We start from the raw sequence: 24700 nt of genomic DNA, 5'->3' as shown, positions 1-24700 counted from the left end.
GGCGGGCCCCCTCCGCACTCTCTCCGGACTCCCTGCCCATCGGGGGCCGGCTGCGGGCCTTTCATTCGGCCTGGACTATGATCACGTCAGACGCTTGGGTGCTCCGTCTCGTCTCCGAGGGTTACTCGCTAAACTTCTCGGCCACACCGCCGGAACAACCACCGGGGGCATCTCTTTGCAACCGAACCCAGCTTCCTCTTCTACTCTCGGAAGCCAGGGCCTTGTTGAGCCTTCGGGCGGTGGAGCCAGTCCCCCCAAACCAATGGGGGCGGGGGTTCTACTCCCGTTACTTTTTGGTCCCAAAGAAGACCGGGGACTTACGCCCCATTTTGGACCTCCGGAAGCTCAACAAGTTCCTGGTCCGGGAGAAGTTCCGTATGTTGTCGCTTCCGGTTCTCTACCCTCTGTTGGAGGAGGGGGACTGGATGTGCTCCCTAGACTTGAAGGAAGCGTATACTCATGTTCCGGTGCATCCCGCCTTCCGCAAGTTCTTACGGTTCCAGGTGGGGGAGTTGCACCTTCAGTATCGTGTCCTCACCTTCGGGCTGGCCTCGTCTCCTCGAGTCTTCACGAAGTGTATGGTGGTAGTCGCGGCTGCCCTGAGATCTCAGGGGCTGCAGGTCTTCCCCTACCTGGACGATTGGCTGATCAAGGCATCATCCCGGGAGGGGGTTATCTCAGCGACCCGACAGACTATCATCTTCCTTCAACGGGGTTCGAGGTGAATTTTCCCAAATCGCAGCTGTGCCCTGCTCAATCCCTTCAGTTTATCGGGGCCGTGCTGGACACGGTTCGCCTTCGTGCGTTCCTTCCCTCTTCGAGGCTGGAGGCTCTGCTTCGACTGTGCCGTCAGATTTCGCTGCAGCGCTCCGTCTCAGCACACCGGCTGATGATTCTACTCGGCCACATGGCATCGACGGTTCATGTCACACCGTTTGCCCGATTGCATCTGAGACTCCCTCAGTGGACCTTGGCCTCCCAGTGGCGTCAGGATCGAGACCCGCTCTCCCTTCCTGTAACAGTGACTCCTTCCTTGAGACGCTCGCTCCGTTGGTGGACCAACTCTTCCAATCTTTCCGGGGGTTTGCTCTTTCTCATCCCTCCACATCGCAAAGTCCTGACCACGGACTCTTCGGAGTACGCGTGGGGGGCTCACCTTGACGGTCTGCGGACTCAAGGTCTATGGTCTGCGGAGGACTGTCTTTGTCACATCAATGTGTTGGAGCTTCGCCATTTTTCTGGCAGCTCGAGCGTTCTGCCATCTGCTGCGCAATCAGGTAGTCCTGGTACGGACGGACAACCAAGTGGCAATGTATTATGTAAACAAGCAAGGGGGGACGGGCTCTTGGTCCCTGTGCCGGGAAGCCTTGCGCCTTTGGGAATGGGCGGTCTCCCAGAACATCTTGCTGCGGGCGGTTTACATTCAGGGAGAGAAGAATTGTCTGGCCGACAAACTCAGTCGTCTTCTCCAGCCGCACGAGTGGTCGCTCAACTCCCGAGTTCTGCGAGAGGTCTTCGACCGCTGGGGGACTCCTCAGGTGGATCTGTTTGCCTCCCCGGAGACTCACAAACTGCCCCTCTATTGTTCTCGGATTTACTCCCAGGACCGTCTCGAGGCCGATGCCTTCCTTCTCGACTGGGGAGGGAGGTTCCTTTATGCGTTTCCTCCTTTTCCTCTGATCTTGAGGACGTTGGTTCATCTCAAGTCATCCAGAGCCACTATGATTCTCATTGCGCCTCGTTGGCCTCGTCAGCACTGGTTCTCCCTGCTCCTTCAACTCAGTGCCAGGGAGCCTCTACTTCTGCCTGTTTTTCCCTCTCTGCTGTCTCAGAGTCGGGGTTCGCTGTTGCATCCCAATCTTCAGTCATTACATCTGACGGCTTGGTTCCTTTCCCCCTGACTTCGGTTTCTGTTTCTCAGTCGGTCAGGGAGGTGTTGGAAGCCTCGCGCAAGGTCTCGACTCGGCTTTGTTATTCCCAGAAGTGGACCAGATTTTCATCCTGGTGTTCCTCGCACCATCTGGATCCGAGTTCGGTTCCGGTGTCCTCGGTTCTGGAATATTTGTTGCATTTGTCCAAGTCTGGGCTAAAGATGACTTCCATTCGGGTGCATCTCAGTGCTATTGCTGCTTTCCATCGGCATCTCGAGGGACGTTCTCTCTCTCTTCATCCTCTGGTGGTTCGTTTCATGAGGGGTTTAGTGAATGTTAATCCTCCTCTGAAACCTCCTCCTGTGGTTTGGGATCTTAATGTGGTCTTGACTCAGCTGATGAAACCTCCTTTTGAGCCTATTGACAAGTCTCTTCTTAAGTTTCTCACTTGGAAGGTGATCTTTTTACTTGCGCTCACGTCTGCTCGTCGGATTAGTGAGCTGCAGGCTTTGGTTGCGGACCCGCCCTTTACTGTGTTCCATCATGACAAGGTGGTTCTTCGCACCCATCCTAAATTTTTACCTAAGATTGTGTCTGATTTCCACCTCAATCAGTCAATTGTTCTTCCGGTGTTTTTTCCGAAGCCCCACGCTCATCCTGGGGAGGCGGCGCTTCACACGCTTGACTGTAAGAGGGCGTTGGCTTTTTATCTTCAACGCACCAAGTCTCATCGGAAGGTTCCTCAATTATTTTTGTCCTTTGATCCTAATCGGTTGGGACGCCCTGTTTCCAAGCGCACCTTGTCCAACTGGTTGGCTGCTTGTATTTCTTTTTGTTACGCTCAGGTTGGTCTCGAGCTGCATGGTCGGGTTACGGGACATAAGGTCCGAGCGATGGCAGCTTCTGTTGCTTTCCTCCGGTCTACTCCGATGGAGGACATCTGCAAGGCTGCCACTTGGTCTTCGGTTCATACTTTCACCTCCCACTACTGTCTGGATACGTTATCCAGGAGTGATGGCCGGTTTGGCCAGTCAGTTTTGCGAAATCTGTTTTCCTAAATTGCCATCCTCCCACCTGCCCTTTTTTGGTTGGCTTAGAGGTCACCCACATGTGAGAATATCATGCCTGCTTGTCCTGGGATAAAGCACAGTTACTTACCGTAACAGGTGTTATCCAGGGACAGCAGGCATATATTCTCACAACCCGCCCTCCTCCCCGGGGATGGCTTCTTTGCTGGATATGGAACTGAGGACCACGAGGTGGGGATGCGCCCTCTAGTGGGCAAGAAGGCATGCACATGCGTGGTGCAGCATAGCAAACTTGAAACTTCAATCAAGTTTGCTTGAAAAGCTGTCCGCACTGGGGCTCCTTAGATGACGTCACCCACATGTGAGAATATATGCCTGCTGTCCCTGGATAACACCTGTTACGGTAAGTAACTGTGCTTTAAGTTCAGACCAGTTGTCCAATGGAGCAGTATTTGATCGTCTTGGCCTGAGAAAGAAATCTCAATAAATATGTTTTTGTGAAAAAATCTGACTCATAGTTCAAAAGTATGTGCCATATATACTTGAATATAATACAATCCAAATATAAGTCGAGGTGTTTCTGTGTTTCTATCAAGAGGGATAGGCACATGGGATATCTCAGATAGAAAGAGATAATGGTTTCTGTGGATGGGCTGACTAGATGGACCATTTGGCCTTTATCTGCCATCATGTTTCTATGTTTCTATCCTTCCCCCTCCAAAAAAAAGGAGGAAAAAAAAGGGCTGACTCGAATATAAGCCAGGGGTGAGGGGGGGGTTAATATTCCTGTGCCTTGCCAGTCTCTGCATCCTTTCCCCCCCCCCTCCCTGCCCTGCTCGGCTCTCCACCCTGTCCTACCTCCCTGCCCTGTATCCTGTCCTCCCCCTTCTCTCCTGATGTCTTGCAGGCCTCCACTTGGCCTGCCTTATGACCTGATGGTCCAGTGATGGGCTGGGACAGGAGGGAATCCTCCCATCTCATGTCCCAGCCGACTCTTGACAATTTTATTTTTTACTTCCCTCCTGCATTCTCCCCCCCCCATACCGTTTTTGAAACCCTGGTGGTCCAGCGATGTACCGGGCAGGAGTGAGCTTTCTGCACTCTTGCCCGGCCCTGTCATTGTTGAAGATACATTGAAACCTACAACTCAATGTGCAGCGGCTGCAAATAAAGCAAATAGAATGTTAGGAATAATCATGAAAGGAATAGAAAACAACGATGAAAATGTTAGAATGCCTTTATATTGCTCTATGGTATGGCTACGCCTTGAATACTTTGTACAATTCTGGTTGCCGTATCTCTAAAAAGATACAGCAGACTTAGAAAAGATATAGAGAAGGGTAATGAAAATGATAAGAGTTGGGACAACTTCCCTATGAGGAAAGTTTAAAGCGGCTAGGGCTCTTCATCTTGGAGAAGAGATGACTTGGGGTGATAGAACTCGCAGCAGCCTTTCAGCGAGCAGCTCAATTGCAATCAATGTATTAGAACTTCACGGTACAGCGGTATATAAGAAATAAAATTATTATTATTATTATTATTTAATGAATGGTCCAATTTCTAGCCTCCCTGCAACTAAACAACCAAACTTATATGCTGTTTAGTTCCAGGGAGGCTAGAACTCGGACCATTCTTTAAATACAGTGATACCTTGGAATCCAAACTTAATCAGTTTGTATTTATAGCTAAACAAATATTTAGATTGCTATTGCCTCAAAGCCTATCTTAATGCCATTGTGTTACTTGTGCAGGTCATTGGTTTTGCCAGTTTCAGTGGTTTCTTCCTTTTTTTTTTTTTTTCTCAAATACTGCAATTATGCTTTTAAAAGAAAGATTATCAGGTAATTGCAGAGCACTCTCAATATCTAACCTAGTACATTATTATCTTGCTCCTTAGAATAGCGATTTATTTTTCTATTTGTTCTTGCTGCCAGTTTTGCATCCAATGCTGTTCTCAGTTACTGTACTTAAAGAAATACTGTCCACCCACTGTACTTGTTCATAAATTTAAAGTATGCTCTGTAAAGATTGATTCTGTGGATGTAATGAATCTATCACTTACTAGTTTCCTGTCTTCAATTCATGGACTCTTATAAGCTGACTGTCTTCTTCTGCTTTCAAGCTAATGGACCTGACACCCTGGCCTCACAGTGCTTTGATCTTATGATGATGGACACTGAAGGTTAGAGAGCTAGTGAAAATTGTCCTAATATTCAAAGGCAGGCGTGACTGGGGGATCAATCCTGCCTTGATTACAGTAGCCACCAGGAATTTTGATGGACAGACCTGGCATCAGTTAAAAAAAAAAAATGCGGTAAAAATCTTAGACGAATACAGGATGTCCAGTGCCGTACTCGGAGAGACCCCCCCAGGAAAGAGACTTGGGAGTACTGGTCGACAAGTCAGTGAAGCCGTCTGTGCAATGTGTGGCGGCAGCAAAAAGGGCGAACAGAATGCTAGGAATGATTAAGAAGGGGATCACAAACAGATTGAAGAAGGTAATCATGCCACTGTACCGGGACATGGTACGCCCCCACCTAGACTACTACATCCAGCACTGGTCACCATACACGAAGAAGGATACAGTACTACTCGAAAGGGTCCAGAGAAGAGCGACTAAAATGGTTAAGGGGCTGGAGGAGTTGCCGTACAGTGAGAGATTAGAGAAACTGGGCCTCTTCTCCCTTGAAAAGAGGAGACTGAGAGGAGACATGATCGAAATATTCAAGATAATGAAGGGAAAGGGGGAGTGGCCAAGATGGCGGCGCTAAGCTGGAAGCGTTGATAACGCTCCCATCGCTGAAGGAATTTCTTACTAGCAATATGCCACATACAAAGAGAAAAGGTATGGTGAGGGTGCCTACCTCCTCAACACCCTCGCCTGCCTTGGTTCAGCGAATGCTGGAGCAGTCCTTTCCAGCAATTTGCATGAGATTCAGCGAGTTTAGCCCCACTGCGGGAATGAGTGGAGAAGACTCACTCTCGCTGGGGCAGGAGACCTCACTCTTGCCGGCACCAGTTGTCCCACCTCCTTGTCCGGCAGCTGCTGCTGCCCAGAAAGTGGAAGGAAGGGACATTGAAGTGGCACCCGACGCTCCCGCTGAGAGAGGTTCCGTGGCAGATAAGCTTCTGCCGATGCAGGCCAGCTTTGGAGATTCACTCTCCTCAAATGAGGACACTTTGTCAGCTATCTTGAAGATGCTCCAGAAACTAGATGTTGCCACAAGGAAGACGGCAGAGGAGGTAAAGGCTCTTGGAGCCAAATTGGATAATGTTACTAAAAATATTGAGCAGATGAATATTGAAACCAAAAGCTCATTTGAAAAATTGCAAACTGAGGTTCAATCATTAAATGACTACAAAAACACTGCTATAAAAGATAGTACTTGTTTGCAACGGAGGTTGGAAAGTATGGAAAATTACAAATGTACGAATATTGAACTTTCCTAAGCCTCCTGGAATTCTACCGTATGAGATGTTTAAAAAATATGTGATGGAAATGCTTGGTTACTCTTCAGAATTTATTCCCACCTTGAATAAAATATACTATTTACCGTCAACTCTTAAAAAAATCTCAGGAGGCCATGGAAGGGGAAAGCGTTCAATCCCCACAGGTTGATTTAAAGAACTTATCTGCTATACTTGAAGAATCTATCTCTGAGTCAACGTTGAGAGCAACACTGTTGATGTCTTTTGTTTCTCAACAGGACATCGATTCTTTTATGAAATTATATTTCAAATTTTCAAAAAATCTGTTCTACAGTAAAAGAATATGGGCGTACCCAGATGTGACAGAAATTACTCAAGAAAGAAGGAAACAGTTCCTTTCTTTAAGACAAGATGTAATATCTCTGGGTGCTTCTTTCCTTCTGGCTTATCCCTGTAAATGCATTATAAAGTACACCCAAATTAAATATGTGGGTGTTTGGTTTTTTTTTTTTTGGTTTTTTTTTTCAGATCAGTTAATCTTTGTCATGAAGAGCTGCCTGAGATGCCAAAGTATGATTAAGAAATTTCTTACTCCTACAACTCTGGACAGATGGAAAATTAAACAAAGGATGAGTTTTTCTACTGTGTCTGTATGAAGACAAAGAAAATCTGTTGACCAGATAAAAAGGAGCCATACCATAAACAGCTTTATAAGAGAAACAGCCTAACTTAAACACCCATAAGAACATAAGCAATGCCTCTGCTGGGTCAGACCTGAGGTCCATCGTGCCCAGCAGTCCACTCACGCGGTGCCCCAAATCCATCCATGTACACTTTGTTCTCAATAGATGACTTTAGAGTATGTAAGCACCTAGGCCCAAATTTTGTGTATATCACCTAAGTTGTACGTACAAATTGGTGTGCAACTTGTTTAACAAGCCAGTCGGTGCCGATAATTGGCAATTAATACCTAATGGTGCTAATTGTCACTAATTAGAAGTTATACATTATAGTTACATTCTATATAGTTACATTCTATAAAATGATGCGTGTTGCTTCTAGTGTGTAAATCTCAAGAGGGGCATGGCCTAGGGAAGATTATAGGCAATCCTAAAAGTTAGGCGCACTGTTATAGAATATGCCTGATCCATGTATAACTTAATGCAAACATCTAGGCCTGGTTTTCCTTGGCCTAAATGGGGACGCCTACATGTTATGCTGTGTACGGGCCGCTAAGCACAATTCTCTATATAACAGGAGCCTTTTATAGAATCACACTAATTACTGTGCTCATTAGTGAGAATTTATTTTGGCGCCATATATAGAATTTTAGTCATATTGGATGTATTTTGACACATACAAAGGTGCACAGATTAGCATTACATTATGGGAAGCCATTATTCACCTCTTGTAAACCTGCATTTGCAAGTTTTTATTCTGAGTCAAGGCAACAAAGAGTTTCAAGCTTATTACTGTATGCGTTTCTAAACAAGAGGTAAATATCAAATGCTCATGAGAGGTGAGTAAATGGTAGTAATGAGCTCAAGCCTTTTCTATGGCGTTATTCCCTCTTCTCTGTTGTACTGAAATGAATCATCCTTCACATGACCACCTTCAGAAAAGAACTCTTCCCTACCTATGAGAAAAAAAAAAAATTGCTGAGTAAGGCTTGTAATTTGGAATACAAGACCTGGTATTGGAAGAAAAGCATCAATCAATGTTTTTCTAAAATGTTTGTGCAATTTTACTGAATTTTTCTTTACCTAGTTCTATATGTCCAGCAAGGTACTTTATTTTCCCTCCAGATCAAAGACTGTCACTACCATGATGTTTCAGTGGATGGCAAAGAAACCTAGAAATGCATCTTCTGATATCTGAGAAGTATGTGGAGGAATTTTTCCTATTGAAGAATGATAGTGTTTACTTGTAGCTTTCTTTTTTTTTTTTTTCTAGTGAATCGACCGGGATTGGGATGTCGAGAACTAATTTTTAGAAACATATCTAAGATTCTTCCAGCTATCAGTCGTGATATAACAGACTGGGTTGTGGGGACAAGAATAAAGACATCTCAGCTTCTTACTGTCCTTTTGCTGCATGCAGAAGACCATATGACTCAGCACATGGAACTACTACTCAGCACTTTATACCATGCATGTCTAGATGAAGAAAGTCAAGTTGTAAACAATGTGAGTACAGTTTTGAACTGAACAGTCTCATCCAGCTTGCCACTGAAGCATGATTAACTGATGCTGCTTGTTTAACACTGCATGTCTAAAGGTACAGTCATATTTGCTAATTGTGCAACTGTTGTCAGGTGTCATAATTGTATGTTTTAATTCTCAGGTAAAATGGCTGGTAAAATATATAGTTTTACAATCAAATGATTGTATTATATAAGATAAATTATTCACAACAGTTAATGGTCCTTTCTTTGAGGTGCGTGGATGTTGAGAGATGGTTTTTACTTTTAAACTTGATCTCCTATCTCTTAAGATAATAGGTTCAAGCAAATATGCTAAAGCAGGAGCATATTTGTCATTTCAGCTCCCAGCAACATCAGTCTTGGCAAGATCAAGCTTGTTAGATCTAGAAGCTAAGTGGAGTTTATGCTAGGAGGGAAGACCCAAGTGTTGAGGGTCTCTAGTAAGGTCTGCAACCCACAATTCCCCCAGGGCAGAGCCTTGCTAGGTCCTGCATTCCCCCCCCCACCCCCACACACAGCTGAAACTCCATCCTAGTCCTTGTTCTGCCACTGCCTCCAGCAGTGCTTTATCCAAAGACGAAGTAGCCAGGATGTTTCTTTGCTTCCTTCATCATCCGAACTGTCTCTTCCTCAGTTTCAAGTACATTATGCTTCACCCCATTACTAGCTGGAGAGAGGAGAAGAGAGGATGCACATTGCTTCTCCAGACACTGGGGGTGCTGGCTATTTTCCTAAAGCCAGTGCAGTGTGCTCCTAGGCCAATTCATTTTAGATCTATAGGCAGCCCTCATTCAGCAGGGAGGAGAACTCACTGGTAGTTCAAGAAGTGTAGTACTGCTGCTTTAATTGGGAATAAATTGTCAACCAAATATAACTCGGATTCACTTTAATGTAGTCAGATAACTTGGACCCCAGCATCTACATTAAATCGGGTCTACAGTGCAATAATTTTTTAACCTTGGAAATTAAATTGTGTATACAGTACTCCCCTGAAATTCACGGGGGTTCCATTCCAGGAACCCCCGTGAATTTTGAAAAACCGCAATTACAGGTTTTCACCTGTCAAAAGGCAGGAGAGGGTAGCTGGGATGCTGGCAGGTGCAGAAAATCACTTGTGGTATGCTCTGACTGCCTCTTCCTGTTATTAAAGTCATGCTACACTAATCAGGAGCTGTTTTGACACTCTAGATAGCGTGTCAAAGCAGCTCCTGATTGGTGTAACCATGACTAGTACAAGGAAGTGGCAGTCGGAAAATACCACGAATTACTGAGTCCGCGATTCATGAACCGCCATCTTTGAGATGCTACTTTAAATTTGTTCTCATTTGTGATACTAACAAAGTACTGCATTTATTAAGGGTAAGGGAAAGATTACAGCCTAATATTTAAATATTGTGATCACAATGTTTTGTCATGTATATTCGGTGTCATTACTCAGATATCAAGCAGCACTGAATATACAAATAGAATGGTCAGTGCCTGTGACCGCTGTTTTGTTAGTAGGGTGAAACGACCAAGCACAGCCCTTTCTCTCTCACAACAGTGTCCAGATACAGAGTCGGTCTGTAAATATTTTTAGCAGCTGAAAATACAAGGTTGCAGCTGCTGTTATTCAGTTACATGCCTTTTGAATATCAGGTCTTAGTAAATCTACTTTCTCCTCGTACATAACATTTGCTCTTTCCAATTAGTATTAGCAGTTATTGTTTGGCTTATGCTGTGTAGACTAGCAACATTGTATTGAGGTTTCCGTTTCCCCATTAATTCTAAAATCAAATTGCAGATATGTCGGCTTCATTTCCACAAATATTTTGTAAGTTGAGTGACTGCTTCAGAGTTGTCTTAAAAATGTACATTTCTTATTAAAAAGCTCTTGTTTAAGAGATTCTTTTCATAAAATTGTATATATAGTTTTTTTACTTCTAACTAGAGAATGACACGGTGGCTTATACCCACGGGTAATCCTCCGAAACGGGAGAGAGAAAAGAAGTGGTCGCCGCAGGTACAGGGAGATGGCCATTCACCGCCCCATGGAGCGGTGAATGGCCTTGTCTCCGCAATGAAGGGAGGGAACGCGCATGGTCACCGATTGCGCTCCCTCCCTCAATACTGATAGCTGCTGCCTCCTGATCACCATCTCCTCCCAAACATCTCCCTCCCTCCATCCCTTCTGATCGCTGCCACCCAATCGCCGCTGCCGTCTGAGCATCTCCCTCCCTACTCCTTACCTTCGCAGCAGGCAATTTCTCTTAAAAGTACTTCCTACCAGCAGCCGGAGTGTTGAAATCGCGTGTGGCTGCCGTAAAGGTCATCTCTGACACAAATGGAGGTTGCATCAGAGACTACCTTTTCTATAGCCACACACGATTTCAACACTCCGGCTGCTGGTAGGAAGCACTTTTAGAGAAATTGTCTGCCATGAAGTTAAGGAGCAGGGAGGGAGAAAGGGAGGAAAGGTGGGGTGGAGAAGAACAGACGCTGAAAGGACCTGTGGAAGGTAGGGTGGAGAGGAACACGCTGAAGGGAACTGGGGAAGGTGGGGTTAGAGAGGAACAGACGCTGGAGGGAACTGGGGAGGGTGGGGTGGGGAGGAACAGATACTGAAGGGATACTGGGGAAGGTGGGCTGGAGAGGAACAGACGCTGAAAAGGTGGGCTAGAGAGGAACAGACGCTGAAGGGAACTGGGGAAGGTGGGGTTAGAGAGGAACAGACGCTGAAGGGAACTGGGAAAGGTGGGGTGGGGAGGAACAGACGCTGAAGGGAAATGGGGAAGACATGCAGCTCCTCATTGATATAGCCCGACTTTAGTACAGAAAGAGGTGGTCAGAGAATACTGCGAATTAGTGAGTCCACAAACTGCAAATTCGTGGGGGAACACTATACTGTATGTCTTCAGAGCTGTAGTTAATTGTTTCTGCTGTAATAATATGCAAGACTGTGCATTAACATTCTTCCTCCTCACATGTTGACCACACCTCCTCTTTAACCTGTGTTAATAGCAAAACTTATCACAGTTTATTAAATAATTCCCTTTATGTGGCTGTGCTGCTATTTTGATGTAACACCTCCCCCCCTTTGCAGAGTATTATTTTTTCTAGCGCTGTACCAAAACTCTTCTGCTGAATGCAAATACCAAATAGGACTAATAGGCTAACAAATAATAAAAAAGCAATGTGAAAGCAGAGAGATCAAGGGTTAGGTTCACTAAAGCTTCCGATCCTGTCCTGACGATTGCAAAACCAGTTTTATTGGTTTTATGATCGTTCACCGACCGGATTCACTAAACTGCTGCCCGATCGAATCTCTTACCCGATCCGATCCACCCATGCAAATGAGGGGAAATGGCATGCATAAGTAGGAAGCCATTGATTCACTCAGCAGAAGAAGAAACACCGATTGGGTTTGCCAATCCGAAATGAAGACTAGTCGCTTACTGTCCTTGCCGACTCTCCTGCTTTCTTCCGCCCTGAAATCTCAGTATCGAGATTACAACCCCATATAAAACGACCATCAAAATAAAACTGTAAAATATCTATACATACGAATTTCCTTTTAATATATTCTGCAAAAAGCGCAGCGTGAGCCCGTGGTTTTAACCCATTGGTTTAAAGTGTGTTCTGTTCCATAATCTGGCTGCACGAAAATTGAAATCATTCCTTTTAAAAATGTCCACTCGTAGGACCAGCAAGTAAACTGCAGTCACCCCTCCACCCTTTATTTTGAGCTTGTGCGAAGAGCAAGCACATGCGCAAATTGCATCTACAACCAACAAGGATAATCTGCACATGTGTCTCAATCGCTCTACAGCGATCCGCGGGTCCGCTGTGGTGCGTGCGTCCGATCAGATCATTTGCATGCAGAATCGGTTGTGAATCGGGTCGCTCAGCAAAACTCGGCCAAGAATCGCCCAACAATGATCCAGATGAGTTTAGTGAATCTAGGCCCAAGTGTTTTTGTTTCAGTAGGATTTAGCACTGTAGATCCCCAGATTTTTTGTATTCAAATTTACATTACTATTCTGCTAAATATGAATAATATAATCAGGGCACTATTCAGGGCCGAAATGAATATGAATTATTTGGTTTAGCCCTAATTTCTCTCCACTCACCCCATCCCCTAATTTTTGCTAAATTGCTCACTTATATTTATCTGAGTGCTACCTTCATGGGGCCTTCATTAGGAGCCATACAGCAGCATTTACATTTTATTTAGATTAATAATCATGGAAATTGCTAATTTGGAAAAACGTAAGTATAATACAATTCTGAAATATCCTAATGATTTTGTTTGCTTTAAGTACCCACTGATTCCATATAATTTTGCTCTCTTGCTGCTTTAATCCTCAGTTTAATAGTGATTCAGAAAAATAAGAAATAATTACTGTGTTTAGTTACCTAATTGTACAGGTCTTTAACTCTTCTTATACTCTGGTGTACAATTAAGGTAAATGGCACCTTAGCAAGCCTAATGTACCTGAAATGCATTTTTCTGGATGTGAATGATCACTGCTGAGTTTAGTGTGCATCAAGGAATTCCAAAGCATTTAAAATGGACTGACACCTCTGAAAGAGACAAGGGGTGGCAATTAGCTGGCAGAGTAAGAAATCCGAGATTCCGTAAATTAATTTGTTCACCTTCCAGCTCTCGGACTGTATTACCTTGACCAAGTAACTTGACTTTCCCTATCCCAAACCCATGTCCCTTCCTTTAGAATTTGTCCTGAGTTCCTTAAGACAGTTTGAGCTGCTTCTGCTGATCAAAGAGTGTGTGATGTGCTATGCTAATTAGGATTTGGTTGGCTTTTCAAATGATGATTTTCATTGTGTGTTTTGCAGTGTGTGAAATCGGCAGAGTTAATTGGAATATTTGTCAGTCCTGAGGTCTTTCTGAAGTTGATCTTGTCGGCGCTCCAGAAATCTCCCTCACCATCTCATCTCATGGTTCTGGCTGCAGTTATAAGGGGGTGTCCAAGCCAAATGCTGACACCTCACCTAAACAAAATTGCCAGTACCCTGTCCCAGCCTGAGATCTGCCAAGGATCAGAAAAGGTATGGAAAGGTGTTTGGTATATGCCAGGAATTTTAATATATTTATTGTTTATTGAAAGCTTCTAAACCGCTAGTAATGACTGTGTAGTCAATTCAGAGCAGTTTACATGAGCTTCTATGATGGTGTTACGATACATGAGCTTCAGTAGTGTTATTATACTTGAGGTACAATTTATGAGCTTCTATAGTGTTATGATACATAAGCTTCAGTAATGGTGTTACAGTAGTTACAATACAATACATGAGCTACTATTTATGAGCTTCTATAATGATGTTACGATACATGAGCTTCAGTGATGGCGTTACAATACGTGAGCTTCAATATATAATAATAATAATTTTATTTCTTATATACCGCCAAAGCCGTAGTAGTTCGAGGCGGTTTACAACAAAGAAGGGCTGGACAATAAGCGAATGAGTACAATCAGCGAATACAGATACAATTAATATATGTAAGCAGGGAACAGGTACAATATAAGGGGTCAAATGTACAGTGAGCAGGAAGCAGAGGTATGACAAAAGAGATCTTGGGGGACAAGGGTCGGGTAAGAGGTCTTAGGTTACAAACAGTGTTCCCTCTAAGCTGCGCTGGCGTGCGCTGGCGCACAAAATATTGCATCGCAGCGCACAAGTTTACGTCACAGCGCACGGCGTACGGAGATGGCAGGGCGGCGAGAGGAGAATCGGGCGAGTTGGCGCTGGCGCCCGATATTTGTAGCGCACAGCGAAAAAAATTTTGCCCACAACACCCGCCCGCTTAGAGGGAGCACTGGTTACAAATCGGTTAAATAGGTTAGTTTTTAATAATTTTCTGAAGTTTAAGTAGGATGAGGAGCGCGAGATAATATTGCTCAGCCAATCATTTAGATGACCTGCTTGGAAGGCAAATGTTCTGTTCAGGTATCTTTTGTAACGGCAGGCCTTTAGAGTTGGATGGCTGAAGAGATGAGCTCTGTGAGTGGGTCTGGATGGACAGTCTAAGGTAAAATAGGGAACCAAGTATAAGGGGGCCTGCCTTGTCCCTACCTGCCTACCAGCCACTAGGCCTGTCTGCCCTGTCCCGGCCTTCCACTAGACCACCAGAGGGGGGACAAGGTACAGAGCCTGGTAGGGAGGGGGGATAGGGTGCAAATCTTGGCAAGGAGTGTGGGGTTGGGTGTAGAGCCTGGCAGGGAGAATTTGGTTCAGAATTTTTTATTTTTTTTTTCTTATTTTCCTCCTCTAAATCTTATGGAGCAAAACATAGGTAAATCTAAAGAAGATATTGTTGGCACTTACAGAAATTTAATACTCGAAGACTTTTCTTATCTGACACCATTCTCCATCAAAACTCTTTTGTTCCATGACCTTTGCGTTATTCCTGAGAAGACAATAGTCAGATTTAATTCTCACTTTTATCTTTTTGGTTATATTAATTGGATCTAAATAACAGTAGCTTGAGACTTCAAATTAGATCATAAAGCCTACTAAGCCCAAACTCCTGCTGTTTGGCACTTTTTCAGAATTTAAAAAGAACGCTGCTGCCTGTGAAACAAAACAAATTAAGAAATTTTTGTTTTTCATGACTTTAAACACATTGTGTGAATATCAAACAGGTTAAAAAAAAGATGAAAGTTTTCTGAGAATGTATTATTAATAAAACCTGTATATTTTTCACTAAAGAACCCTAATTTGAAACCACCTCATTTGAATGAAAGCTCTCATTAGGTGAAAAGTACTTTCCCAGAAGTTTAGGGCTGGAATTTGCACCTGACAGCTTAGTGAATGAAACCTGAGCCTTTCTTTCTTTGAAATGTGTTTGAAAAGTCACTGGAATACAAAGAAATGAATGAAATTACAGTTTTTCGTTTTGTTTAATTAAGTTGAGGCTAAGAAGGGGATATTTGTAGTCTTTCCAACTGTCTTTACAGATGTGTAAATCAACCAGTATATGTTCTGGCATATATAATTACAAATTAGATGCACTCCTTCTGTTTTGTTTCATCCACACCTCAATAAACTAATTTTCCTACTGCAGATGAGAGGAAAAAGCAATATTTCATTAGTTCTTTACCATAATTTCAGTGGCATGCAAAAAAGAGATGTGGTGATGGATCTTGAGTTCTGCAATAGTGATCCACATTGTTCATCCTGAGATGCCACCACATCAGGGCCACTATTCAGTAAGCTGTGTTAACTCGATCTTTATAATAATAATAATAGCTTTATTTTTCTATACCGCCATAGCCAAAGTGACTTCTAGGAGGTTCACATAGAAAGAAGGCTGGACAATCGGCGAATTACAAAATGCAAGAAGAAGGATGTTACATAATAAATTGGAGAAACATGGGGAAAGAATACATGAGAGAAGAAAGATGTTACATAATACATTGGGGTTATAAGGGGAAAGAATACCTGAGAGAGGTCATCTGATTAGGCAAGGAATTTGTCAAATAGAGTGGTTTTAATTGATTTTCGGAATGTGTTGTAGGTCTGTCTGGCTTTATTTATGTGGTTTCCCAGCCAGGATTGCTGTCTGTTTGCTTGGAACATGAAGGTTCTGTCTAGGAAGGATTTGTATTTGCAGCCTGTGATCTTTGGGTATGCAAAGATGTTTTTGTTTCTGGTTGTTCGTGTGGGGTTGCGTAGAGTGAAGTGTGTTTGCAGGTAGGAAGGTGCTAGGCCCCAGACTTGTTTGAATCAGATACATGCAAATTTGAACAGTATTCACGCTTCCACTGGTAGCCAGTATGATTTTTTGTAATAGGGGCTAATGTGGTCTTTTTTTCTCAGTCCGAAGATCAAGTGAACTGCAGTGTTTTGCACTAATCTTACACACACACATACATATACACACACACACACACACAGCATCGCCAGCGGCATGGTGGCGATTCACCCAAACCTGGTCTCCTGTCTGAGACAATTTGCCTCATAGAACCCGCAGTTGTTTGTTGAATATGTAGACTTTGTGTGGGGTGGTGGGTTGTTGGGATGGGGGAAACTGTGTGTATTTTTTATTTATTTATTTTTTTTTATTGTACCCCACACAGAACTATCGGGTGTAGTGGGTTTTAAATATCACCTCTCTATCTGTCTTCTAAAGTCTACATATTGAGGTCCTTGAGTCTGTCTCTATAACCTTTATGATGAAGACCACTTAACCATTTTAGTAGCCACCATCTGGACTAACTCTATTGTGGTTCTATCTTTTTGAAGGTGTGATCTCTAGAATTGCATATCATACTCTTTATCCCAGGACAAGCAGGCAGCATATTCTTGACTGATGGGTGACGGCACCGACGGAGCCCCGGTACGGACAATTTTAGAGTGATTGCACTCTAAGAACTTGGAAAGTTCTGGTAGGCCGCACCGTGCACGCGCGAGTGCCTTCCCGCCCGACAGAGGCGCGCGGTCCCCAGTTTCTTAGTTTCCGCGGAGCTAAGAAGACGCGTTTTTCAACGGCTGTTGAAAATTTTTTCTGACTTGCCTTCCCGCTCGCGTAAACCTTTTTGGCTTTATTGCCTTTTTCCTTTTCTTTAATTTTTGTAAAAAAAAAAAACAAAAACTTTTCTTTTTTTCGTCAAATTTGGTTTTTCCCCGGCGGGGCCTTCTGCCACCATCGAGGCCTCGGCCTTCGATTTGGCTGAAGCCGTTTTTACTTTCATGCCCCCTCAGCCAGGGTTTAAAAAGTGCCAGCGGTGTGCTCGGCCTATATCTCTCACAGACCCACACAACTGGTGCCTACAGTGTTTGGGTCCTGAGCATCAGGCCTCCACCTGCACCCGCTGTGCCACACTTAAAAAACGAACCTTAAAAAATCGCCAAATACAACAGCGATTACTGTTCGGTGCCGAGATGTCCGACCCCGTTCCATCGACTCCGGCACCAGTTCAGTCGGCACACTCTTCTTCGACGCCGCGCAACACCGCACCGGCGTCCCAGCATTCAGGTAAGCCGGCTAAGAAGCCTTCCCCGCTGGAGCGTCCTCCGGTCTCGAGTGCAGTGAGCCCAATCCTGCCGACTGTGAGGCGCCAGCGGAAGCGCTCCGCCCCTATCGAGGTGAGTCCCTCGACATCGGGCTCCTCATCTCCGGGGCGTCGAGCGGCACCGCAGGTACCGCAGAAGAAAAAGGCGGTACCGGTGCCATCCCTTGATGACCGTATTGCGGCCATTCTCCAGGTGCAGCTCAAGGAGCAATTACAACAGCTCCTTCCAGCTATCCTGGCACCGAACCTTCCGGTGCCGGTCCGCACTGAGCCGGTACCGATAGTGGAACAGCCTGTGCTGTTTGCATCCACTGTTTCGGTACCGCTTCACTCGACCTCATCGGTGTCGATGCCAGTCCTCGCACCGGAGCCGAGAGCTCAACATCAGTCGGTACAGACTTCGGCACCGGTGCCACCGACTCCTGCCTCAACCTATAGGAGGTCGTCTTTCTCTGTTCCTCAGCCGGTGGGAAGTTATCACTTCGGACCAATGGGTCCTCAACATCATCCGCCACGGCTACTCTCTCAACTTTCAGACTCTTCCGCCCCAAAACCTGCCAAAAGAGTCTGCTTTGAACAGTCCTCAATCTGCCCTCCTTATTCAAGAAGTGCAATCCCTCCTCCTTCTGAACGCTATAGAAGAAGTTCCTTTAGATCAAAAGGGGCAGGGATTCTACTCCCGTTATTTTCTAGTCCCCAAAAAAACAGGAGATCTCAGACCAATCCTGGATCTTCGCGATCTCAACAAACATCTGGTAAAGGAAAAATTCAAGATGCTTTCTCTAGCCATTCTTTATCCTCTTCTCAATCAAGACGACTGGCTATGCTCCCTCGATCTCAAAGAGGCATACACTCACATACCGATCAATATAACCTCCAGACGGTACCTCCGCTTCATGATCAATCATTGTCATTACCAATACAAGGTGCTGCCCTTCGGTCTTGCTTCCTCTCCAAGGGTATTCACCAAATGTCTTATTGTGGTAGCTGCTTTTCTACGCTCTCACCACCTTCAGGTATTCCCTTACCTGGACGACTGGTTAATCAAGGCCACATCCGCTCAAGCAGTACTCCTGGCCACCAATCAAACCATCCTATTTCTACAAATGCTGGGATTCGAGATCAATCTACCCAAGTCTCAACTCATCCCCACTCAAAGACTTCAATTCATTGGAGCGGTACTAGACACACTCCTCATGAGAGCATTCCTGCCATCCAACCGTCTTCAGACTCTTCAGTCTCTATGTCAGCAGGTGCTTCCACAACATTCCATCTCGGCCAAGCAAATGATGATACTCTTGGGTCACATGGCATCCACAGTCCATGTCACGCCCCTCGCACGTCTTCACCTGCGCACTCCTCAATGGACCCTTGCTACTCAGTGGTCCCAAGCGACGGATCCTTGCTCACGACACATATCTGTGACATCATCTCTTCGTCAGTCTCTACAATGGTGGTTGGTATCCTCAAATCTATCCAGAGGTCTTCTGTTCCATCTACCCCCTCATCAACTAGTCATCACCACCGACGCCTCTCCTTATGCATGGGGAGCTCATTTGAACGAGTTCCAAACTCAAGGTCTTTGGACAGCCCAGGAAAAGAAACATCACATCAATTTCCTGGAACTCAGAGCGATGTTTTATGCCCTCAAGGCCTTCCAACATCTTCTCTTTCCTCAGGTCCTCCTGCTGTGCACAGACAATCAAGTTGCTATGTACTACATCAACAAGCAGGGAGGGACGGGCTCTCGCAGCTTGTGCCAGGAAGCCCAGAAGATCTGGACTTGGGCCATAAATCACCATCTCTTCCTGAAAGCTATCTACATTCAGGGAGAAAAGAATTCTTTAGCGGACAAGCTCAGCAGAATTCTCCAGCCTCACGAGTGGACACTCGATCCTTTCACTCTACAGTCTCTCTTCGCTCAATGGGGCACTCCTCAGATAGACCTCTTTGCAGCTCCTCACAATCACCAGCTGCCCCTATTCTGCTCCAGACTCTACTCTCCTCACCGTCTGGCAGCGGATGCATTTCTCCTCGACTGGTCCAATCTGTTCCTGTACGCTTTCCCTCCTCTGCCTCTCATGTTGAGAACCTTGTTCAAGCTCAAGAGGGAACGAGCCACCATGATTCTGATTGCTCCGAGGTGGCCCAGGCAACATTGGTTCTCCCTTCTACTTCAACTCAGTTCCAGGGAACCTTTTCTTCTTCCTCTGTTTCCTTCTCTGCTTACACAGCATCAGGAGACCCTTCTACATCCCAACCTCCAGTCTCTGCACCTGACAGCTTGGTATCTCTCGGGCTGACCTCTCATGATACTCGTTTATTTCAGCCTGTTCGTTCCATTCTAGATGCCTCCAGGAAACCAGCCACTCTGCAATGTTACCATCAGAAGTGGACAAGATTTTCTTCCTGGTGTCTTCTTCATCATCTTGATCCAACTTCTCTGGCAGTGGAGACATTGTTGGATTATTTGCTTTCTTTGTCTGACTCTGGCCTTAAGTCTTCTTCCATCAGAGTCCACCTCAGTGCCATTGCTGCTTTTCATGAGCCGGTCCATGGAAAACTTCTCTCAGCTCATCCCCTGGTGTCCAGGTTCATGCGGGGTCTTTTCAATGTGAAACCACCTCTTAAAGCCCCTCCTGTTATCTGGGATCTCAATGTGGTTATTTCCGCCTTAATGAAGCCTCCGTTTGAACCTTTGGCTACCTCTCCTTTCAAGTTTCTCACTTGGAAGGTACTTTTCCTTATTGCTCTTACCTCTGCCAGGAGGGTCAGTGAGCTACATGCACTGGTTGCAGATCCACCTTTTACAGTTTTTCATCATGACAAGGTGGTTCTGCGTACACATCCAAAGTTTCTCCCTAAGGTTGTCTCTGAATTCCATCTCAACCAATCCATTGTTCTGCCTGTCTTCTTTCCGAAACCTCATTCTCATTCTGGGGAACAGGCTCTTCATACTTTGGATTGTAAGAGGGCTCTAGCTTACTATCTAGAGCGTACGAAACCCCACAGATCAGTTCCCCAACTCTTTCTGTCCTTTGATCCGAACAAATTGGGACGTCCTGTTTCTAAGCGTACGTTGTCTAATTGGCTAGCAGCGTGCATTTCATTCTGTTATGCTCAGACCAGACTGACACTGGAAGGTTCTGTCACGGCCCATAGAGTCCGAGCAATGGCAGCATCTGTAGCTTTCCTCCGTTCCACTCCTATTGAGGAAATCTGCAAGGCTGCTACTTGGTCCTCAGTTCATACTTTTACATCTCATTATTGTCTGGATGCATTCTCCAGATGGGATGGACACTTCGGCCAGTCTGTTTTGCAAAATTTATTTTCCTAATGGCCAATCTTCCCTCCATCCCTCTTTTTCTTAGCTTGGAGGTCACCCATCAGTCAAGAATATGCTGCCTGCTTGTCCTGGGATAAAGCACAGTTACTTACCGTAACAGTTGTTATCCAGGGACAGCAGGCAGATATTCTTGCGTCCCTCCCACCTCCCCGGGTTGGCTTCTTAGCTGGCTTATCATAACTGGGGACCGTGCGCCTCTGTCGGGCGGGAAGGCACTCGCGCGTGCGCGGTGCGGCCTACCAGAACTTTCCAAGTTCTTAGAGTGCAATCACTCTAAAATTGTCCGTACCGGGGCTCCGTCGGTGCCGTCACCCATCAGTCAAGAATATCTGCCTGTTGTCCCTGGATAACACCTGTTACGGTAAGTAACTGTGCTAAATGGAACTTCACCAGAGACTTACCATAGCTTGAGCAAGACTTAGCTACAGAATTCAGAATGGGAGTTCTGATCACCAGTGGCCAATCCAATGCACAAGTACCTGACAAGATCCCAAAAGAGTAAAACAAATTTTATGCTTCTTTATCCTTGAAATAAATAGTGGATTTCCCAAATCATCTTAATGGCTTATGAATATGAACTTTTCTTTTTGGAAATTATCCAAACTTTTTTAATGTTCACTAAGCTATCTGCTTTTACACATTCTCTGGCAATGAATTTTAGTTTAATAAAGTGAAGTGAAGAAATATTTTCTCCAGTTTGTTTGAAATGTACTACTTGTATCTCCCATTGTCGAACAACCTAAGTGAAAGAAAACGGGAAGAGATCTTGTTGGTGGTATCGGTGCCTAACAACAATTTATCCCAGGACAAGCAGGCAGGTATTCTCACTAGTGGGTGATGTCATCCGACAGAGCCCCGATACGGACGTCTCACAAGCATGTCTTGCTTGAAGAAACTTTAGAAGTTTCGAGATGCCCGCACCGCGCATGCGCCAGTGTCTTCCCGCCCGATGGTCCGGGCGTGTCTCCTCAGTTCAGGTAGCTAGCAGAGAAGCCAACCCAGGGGAGGTGGGTGAGACGTGAGAATAGCTGCCTGCTGTCCCTGGATAACAACTGTTACGGTAAGTAACATTGCTTTATCCCAGGACAAGCAGGCAGGTATTCTCACTAGTGGATGACCTCCAAGCTAACCTCAATGGGATGGTGGGAGAGTTGGCAACTTAGGAGAATAAATTTTGTAACACTGTTTGGCCAAACTGTCCATTCCGTCTGGAGAAAGTATCCAGATAATAATGAGAGGTGAATGTATGAACCGAGGACCAAGTGGCAGCCTTTCCATACCTTTTATCAGATGTGTCGCTCTCCTCTGAACTCTCTCGAGTATTGCCATATCCTTCTTAAGGTACGACGACCAATATTGGACGCAGTACTCCAGATGCGGACGCACCATCGCCCGATACAATGGCAGGATAACTTCTTTCGTTCTGGTGGTAATACCCTTCTTGATTATGCCTAGCATTCTATTTGCCTTCTTAGCAGCCGCTGCGCACTGTGCCGTCGGCTTCATTGTCATGTCCACCATTACCCCCAAGTCCCTTTCTTGGGTACTCTCATTCAATAAAATCCTTCCCATCGTATAGTTGTACCTCGGGTTTCTGTTTCCCACATGTAATACTTTACATTTCTCAACGTTGAACTTCATCTGCCATTTCGTCGCCCATTCCCCTAGTTTGTTCAAGTTCCTTGGCAATTCTTCGCAGTCCTCTTTAGTCCGAGCTCCACTAAATAGTTTGGTGTCGTCCGCAAATTTTATTATCTCACACTTCGTCCCTGTTTCTAGATCATTTATGAATATATTAAATAGTAGTGACCCGAGCACCGAGCCCTGCGGTACCCCACTTGTGACCCTCCTCCAGTCCGAGTAGTGGCCCTTCACTCCGCCAACCAGTCTCTGATCCATCTATGTACGTCTCCTTCCACCCCATGATTTTTCAGTTTCCGGAGTAGGCGTTCCTGGGGCACCTTGTCAAAGGCTTTTTGGAAATCTAGATATATGATGTCTATGGGGTCTCCTCTGTCCATCCGTTTGTTAATTCCTTCGAAGAAGTGCAATAAGTTCGTTAGGCACGATCTCCCCTTGCAGAAACCATGTTGGCTGGTTATCAGAAGTTCATTTCTTTCAAAATGTTCATCGATATTTTCTTTTATCAGTGCTTCCGCCATTTTCCCCGGGACCAAGGTCAGTAGTTTCTCGGGTCACTTCTTGATCCCTTTTTAAAGATGGGCGTAACATTGGCTATCTTCCAATCCTCCGGGATCACGCCTGTTTTCAGGGATAGATTGCAAATTTGCTGCAGTAGTTCCGCTATCTCCTCCTTTAATTCCTTCAGAATCCTTGGATGGATTCCGTCCAGACCCGGGGATTTGTCAGTTTTTAGTTTTTCTATCTGCCTGCGTACATCTTCAAGGCTCACTTCCATGGATGTTAATTTTTCTGCTTGATTTCCATTGAAGAATTGCTCAGGTTCTGGTATGTTGGATGTGTCTTTGTAAATACAGACAAAAAGAACATGTTATGTCTTTCTGCCACTTCTTTCTTCTCCTTCACCACTCCCTTCCTGTCTCCGTCGTCCAGCGGTCCCACCTCCTCCCTAGCTGGTTGCTTCCCTTTAACATATCTAAAGAATGGTTTGAAATTTTGTGCTTCTCTGGCTAGCCTCTCTTTATACTCTCTTTTGGCTTTTCGAACCACTCGGTGACATTCTTTTTTATACTTCCTGTGCTTTTTCCAGTTCCCCTCAATTTTGTCCTTTTTCCAGTTCCTGAATGAATTTTTCTTATTGCCTATCGCTTCCCTCACTATTTTAGTTATCCACACCGGGTCTTTTGTTTGACTCTTTTTGCACCCCTTTCTGAATCTGGGGAATATACAGATTTTGCGCCTTGCTCACCATGTCCTTGAGAAAAGACCAGGCATGTTCTACCGTTTGCCATTTTTTGGAAGTGTTCCTAAGTTTCTTCCTTACCATTTCTCTCATTGCTTCATAGTTTCCTTTCCTGAAGTTGAAAGTTGTCGCTATGGTTCTCTTTCCTTTCGGTATTCCTACCTCAACCTTGAACTTGATTATGTTATGGTCCCACTACTAAATTTATTCAGGTACTCAAGCATTTTCCCTGTCTATCCTGGTGGGCTCACAATCTATCTAATGTACCTAGGGCAATGGGGGGATTAAGTGACTTGCCTAGGGTCACAAGGAGCAGCGTGGGTTTGAACCCACAACCCTAGGATGCTGAGGCTGTAGCTTTAACCACTGTGCCACACACTCGTATAAATGGCGATGCTAGCAGTAGGAAAGTCAGGAACTACTTATGCTACCTCTGCCTTCCACAGCATACTGCTCTTTAAATAAGTATGGTCTAGGAGTAGGAGGAAGGTGCCAGCATGTCCTTTTGGATTACGAGGGAGTGCTGATAAGTTCTCAGCTCAGCCAACCAACTTCCTAAATTCTGAATGTTATTTTGCCACTGTAGCTGGAAACAATGTTATCACTGGTTCAGAGCTCCAAGTATTTATACTGTGAAAAAGAGATTTAGTTTTCTGTAAAAGTATAGTATATCACTCTCTCTAATTTTATTCTTGTAGGTCCAGTATTTGGAACAGTTGCTTTGCTGTATCCAAACATTAATTAAAGTGTGCCAGGGAGGGTGCAAAGAGATAAGTTTACAGCTAATGAAGGTCCTAGTTACAGTCATGGCCATACCATCTGGTGAAAAGCTTCAAGAAAAGGTACCGATTTTCTTAGTTCAAGTGCAAGATGTTAACATGGATTTGGTTTTGTGGGATGGGGAGCTATAAGAAAATGCTAT

At 44.9% G+C, this 24700-nt stretch overlaps 1 protein-coding gene across 1 annotated transcript in view; it reads left to right on the top strand.

Annotated features, from left to right (window-relative positions):
• The window catches only part of DNAAF5 (dynein axonemal assembly factor 5), a 101951-nt gene that overhangs the window by 33100 nt on the left and 44151 nt on the right, over nucleotides 1-24700 (top strand). Inside the window, exons 5-7 of the mRNA XM_033963761.1 lie at nucleotides 8282-8514; nucleotides 13368-13580; nucleotides 24477-24620. Of these exons, the coding sequence (XP_033819652.1) occupies nucleotides 8282-8514; nucleotides 13368-13580; nucleotides 24477-24620 (590 nt within the window). The remainder of the gene's footprint in view (nucleotides 1-8281; nucleotides 8515-13367; nucleotides 13581-24476; nucleotides 24621-24700) is intronic.

The sequence above is a fragment of the Geotrypetes seraphini genome, chromosome 11, assembly GCF_902459505.1.
Source record: "Geotrypetes seraphini chromosome 11, aGeoSer1.1, whole genome shotgun sequence".
NCBI lineage: Eukaryota > Metazoa > Chordata > Amphibia > Gymnophiona > Dermophiidae > Geotrypetes > Geotrypetes seraphini.
Note: the sequence above shows the minus strand (reverse complement) of the source record. Positions and strands in the feature narration are given on the sequence as shown.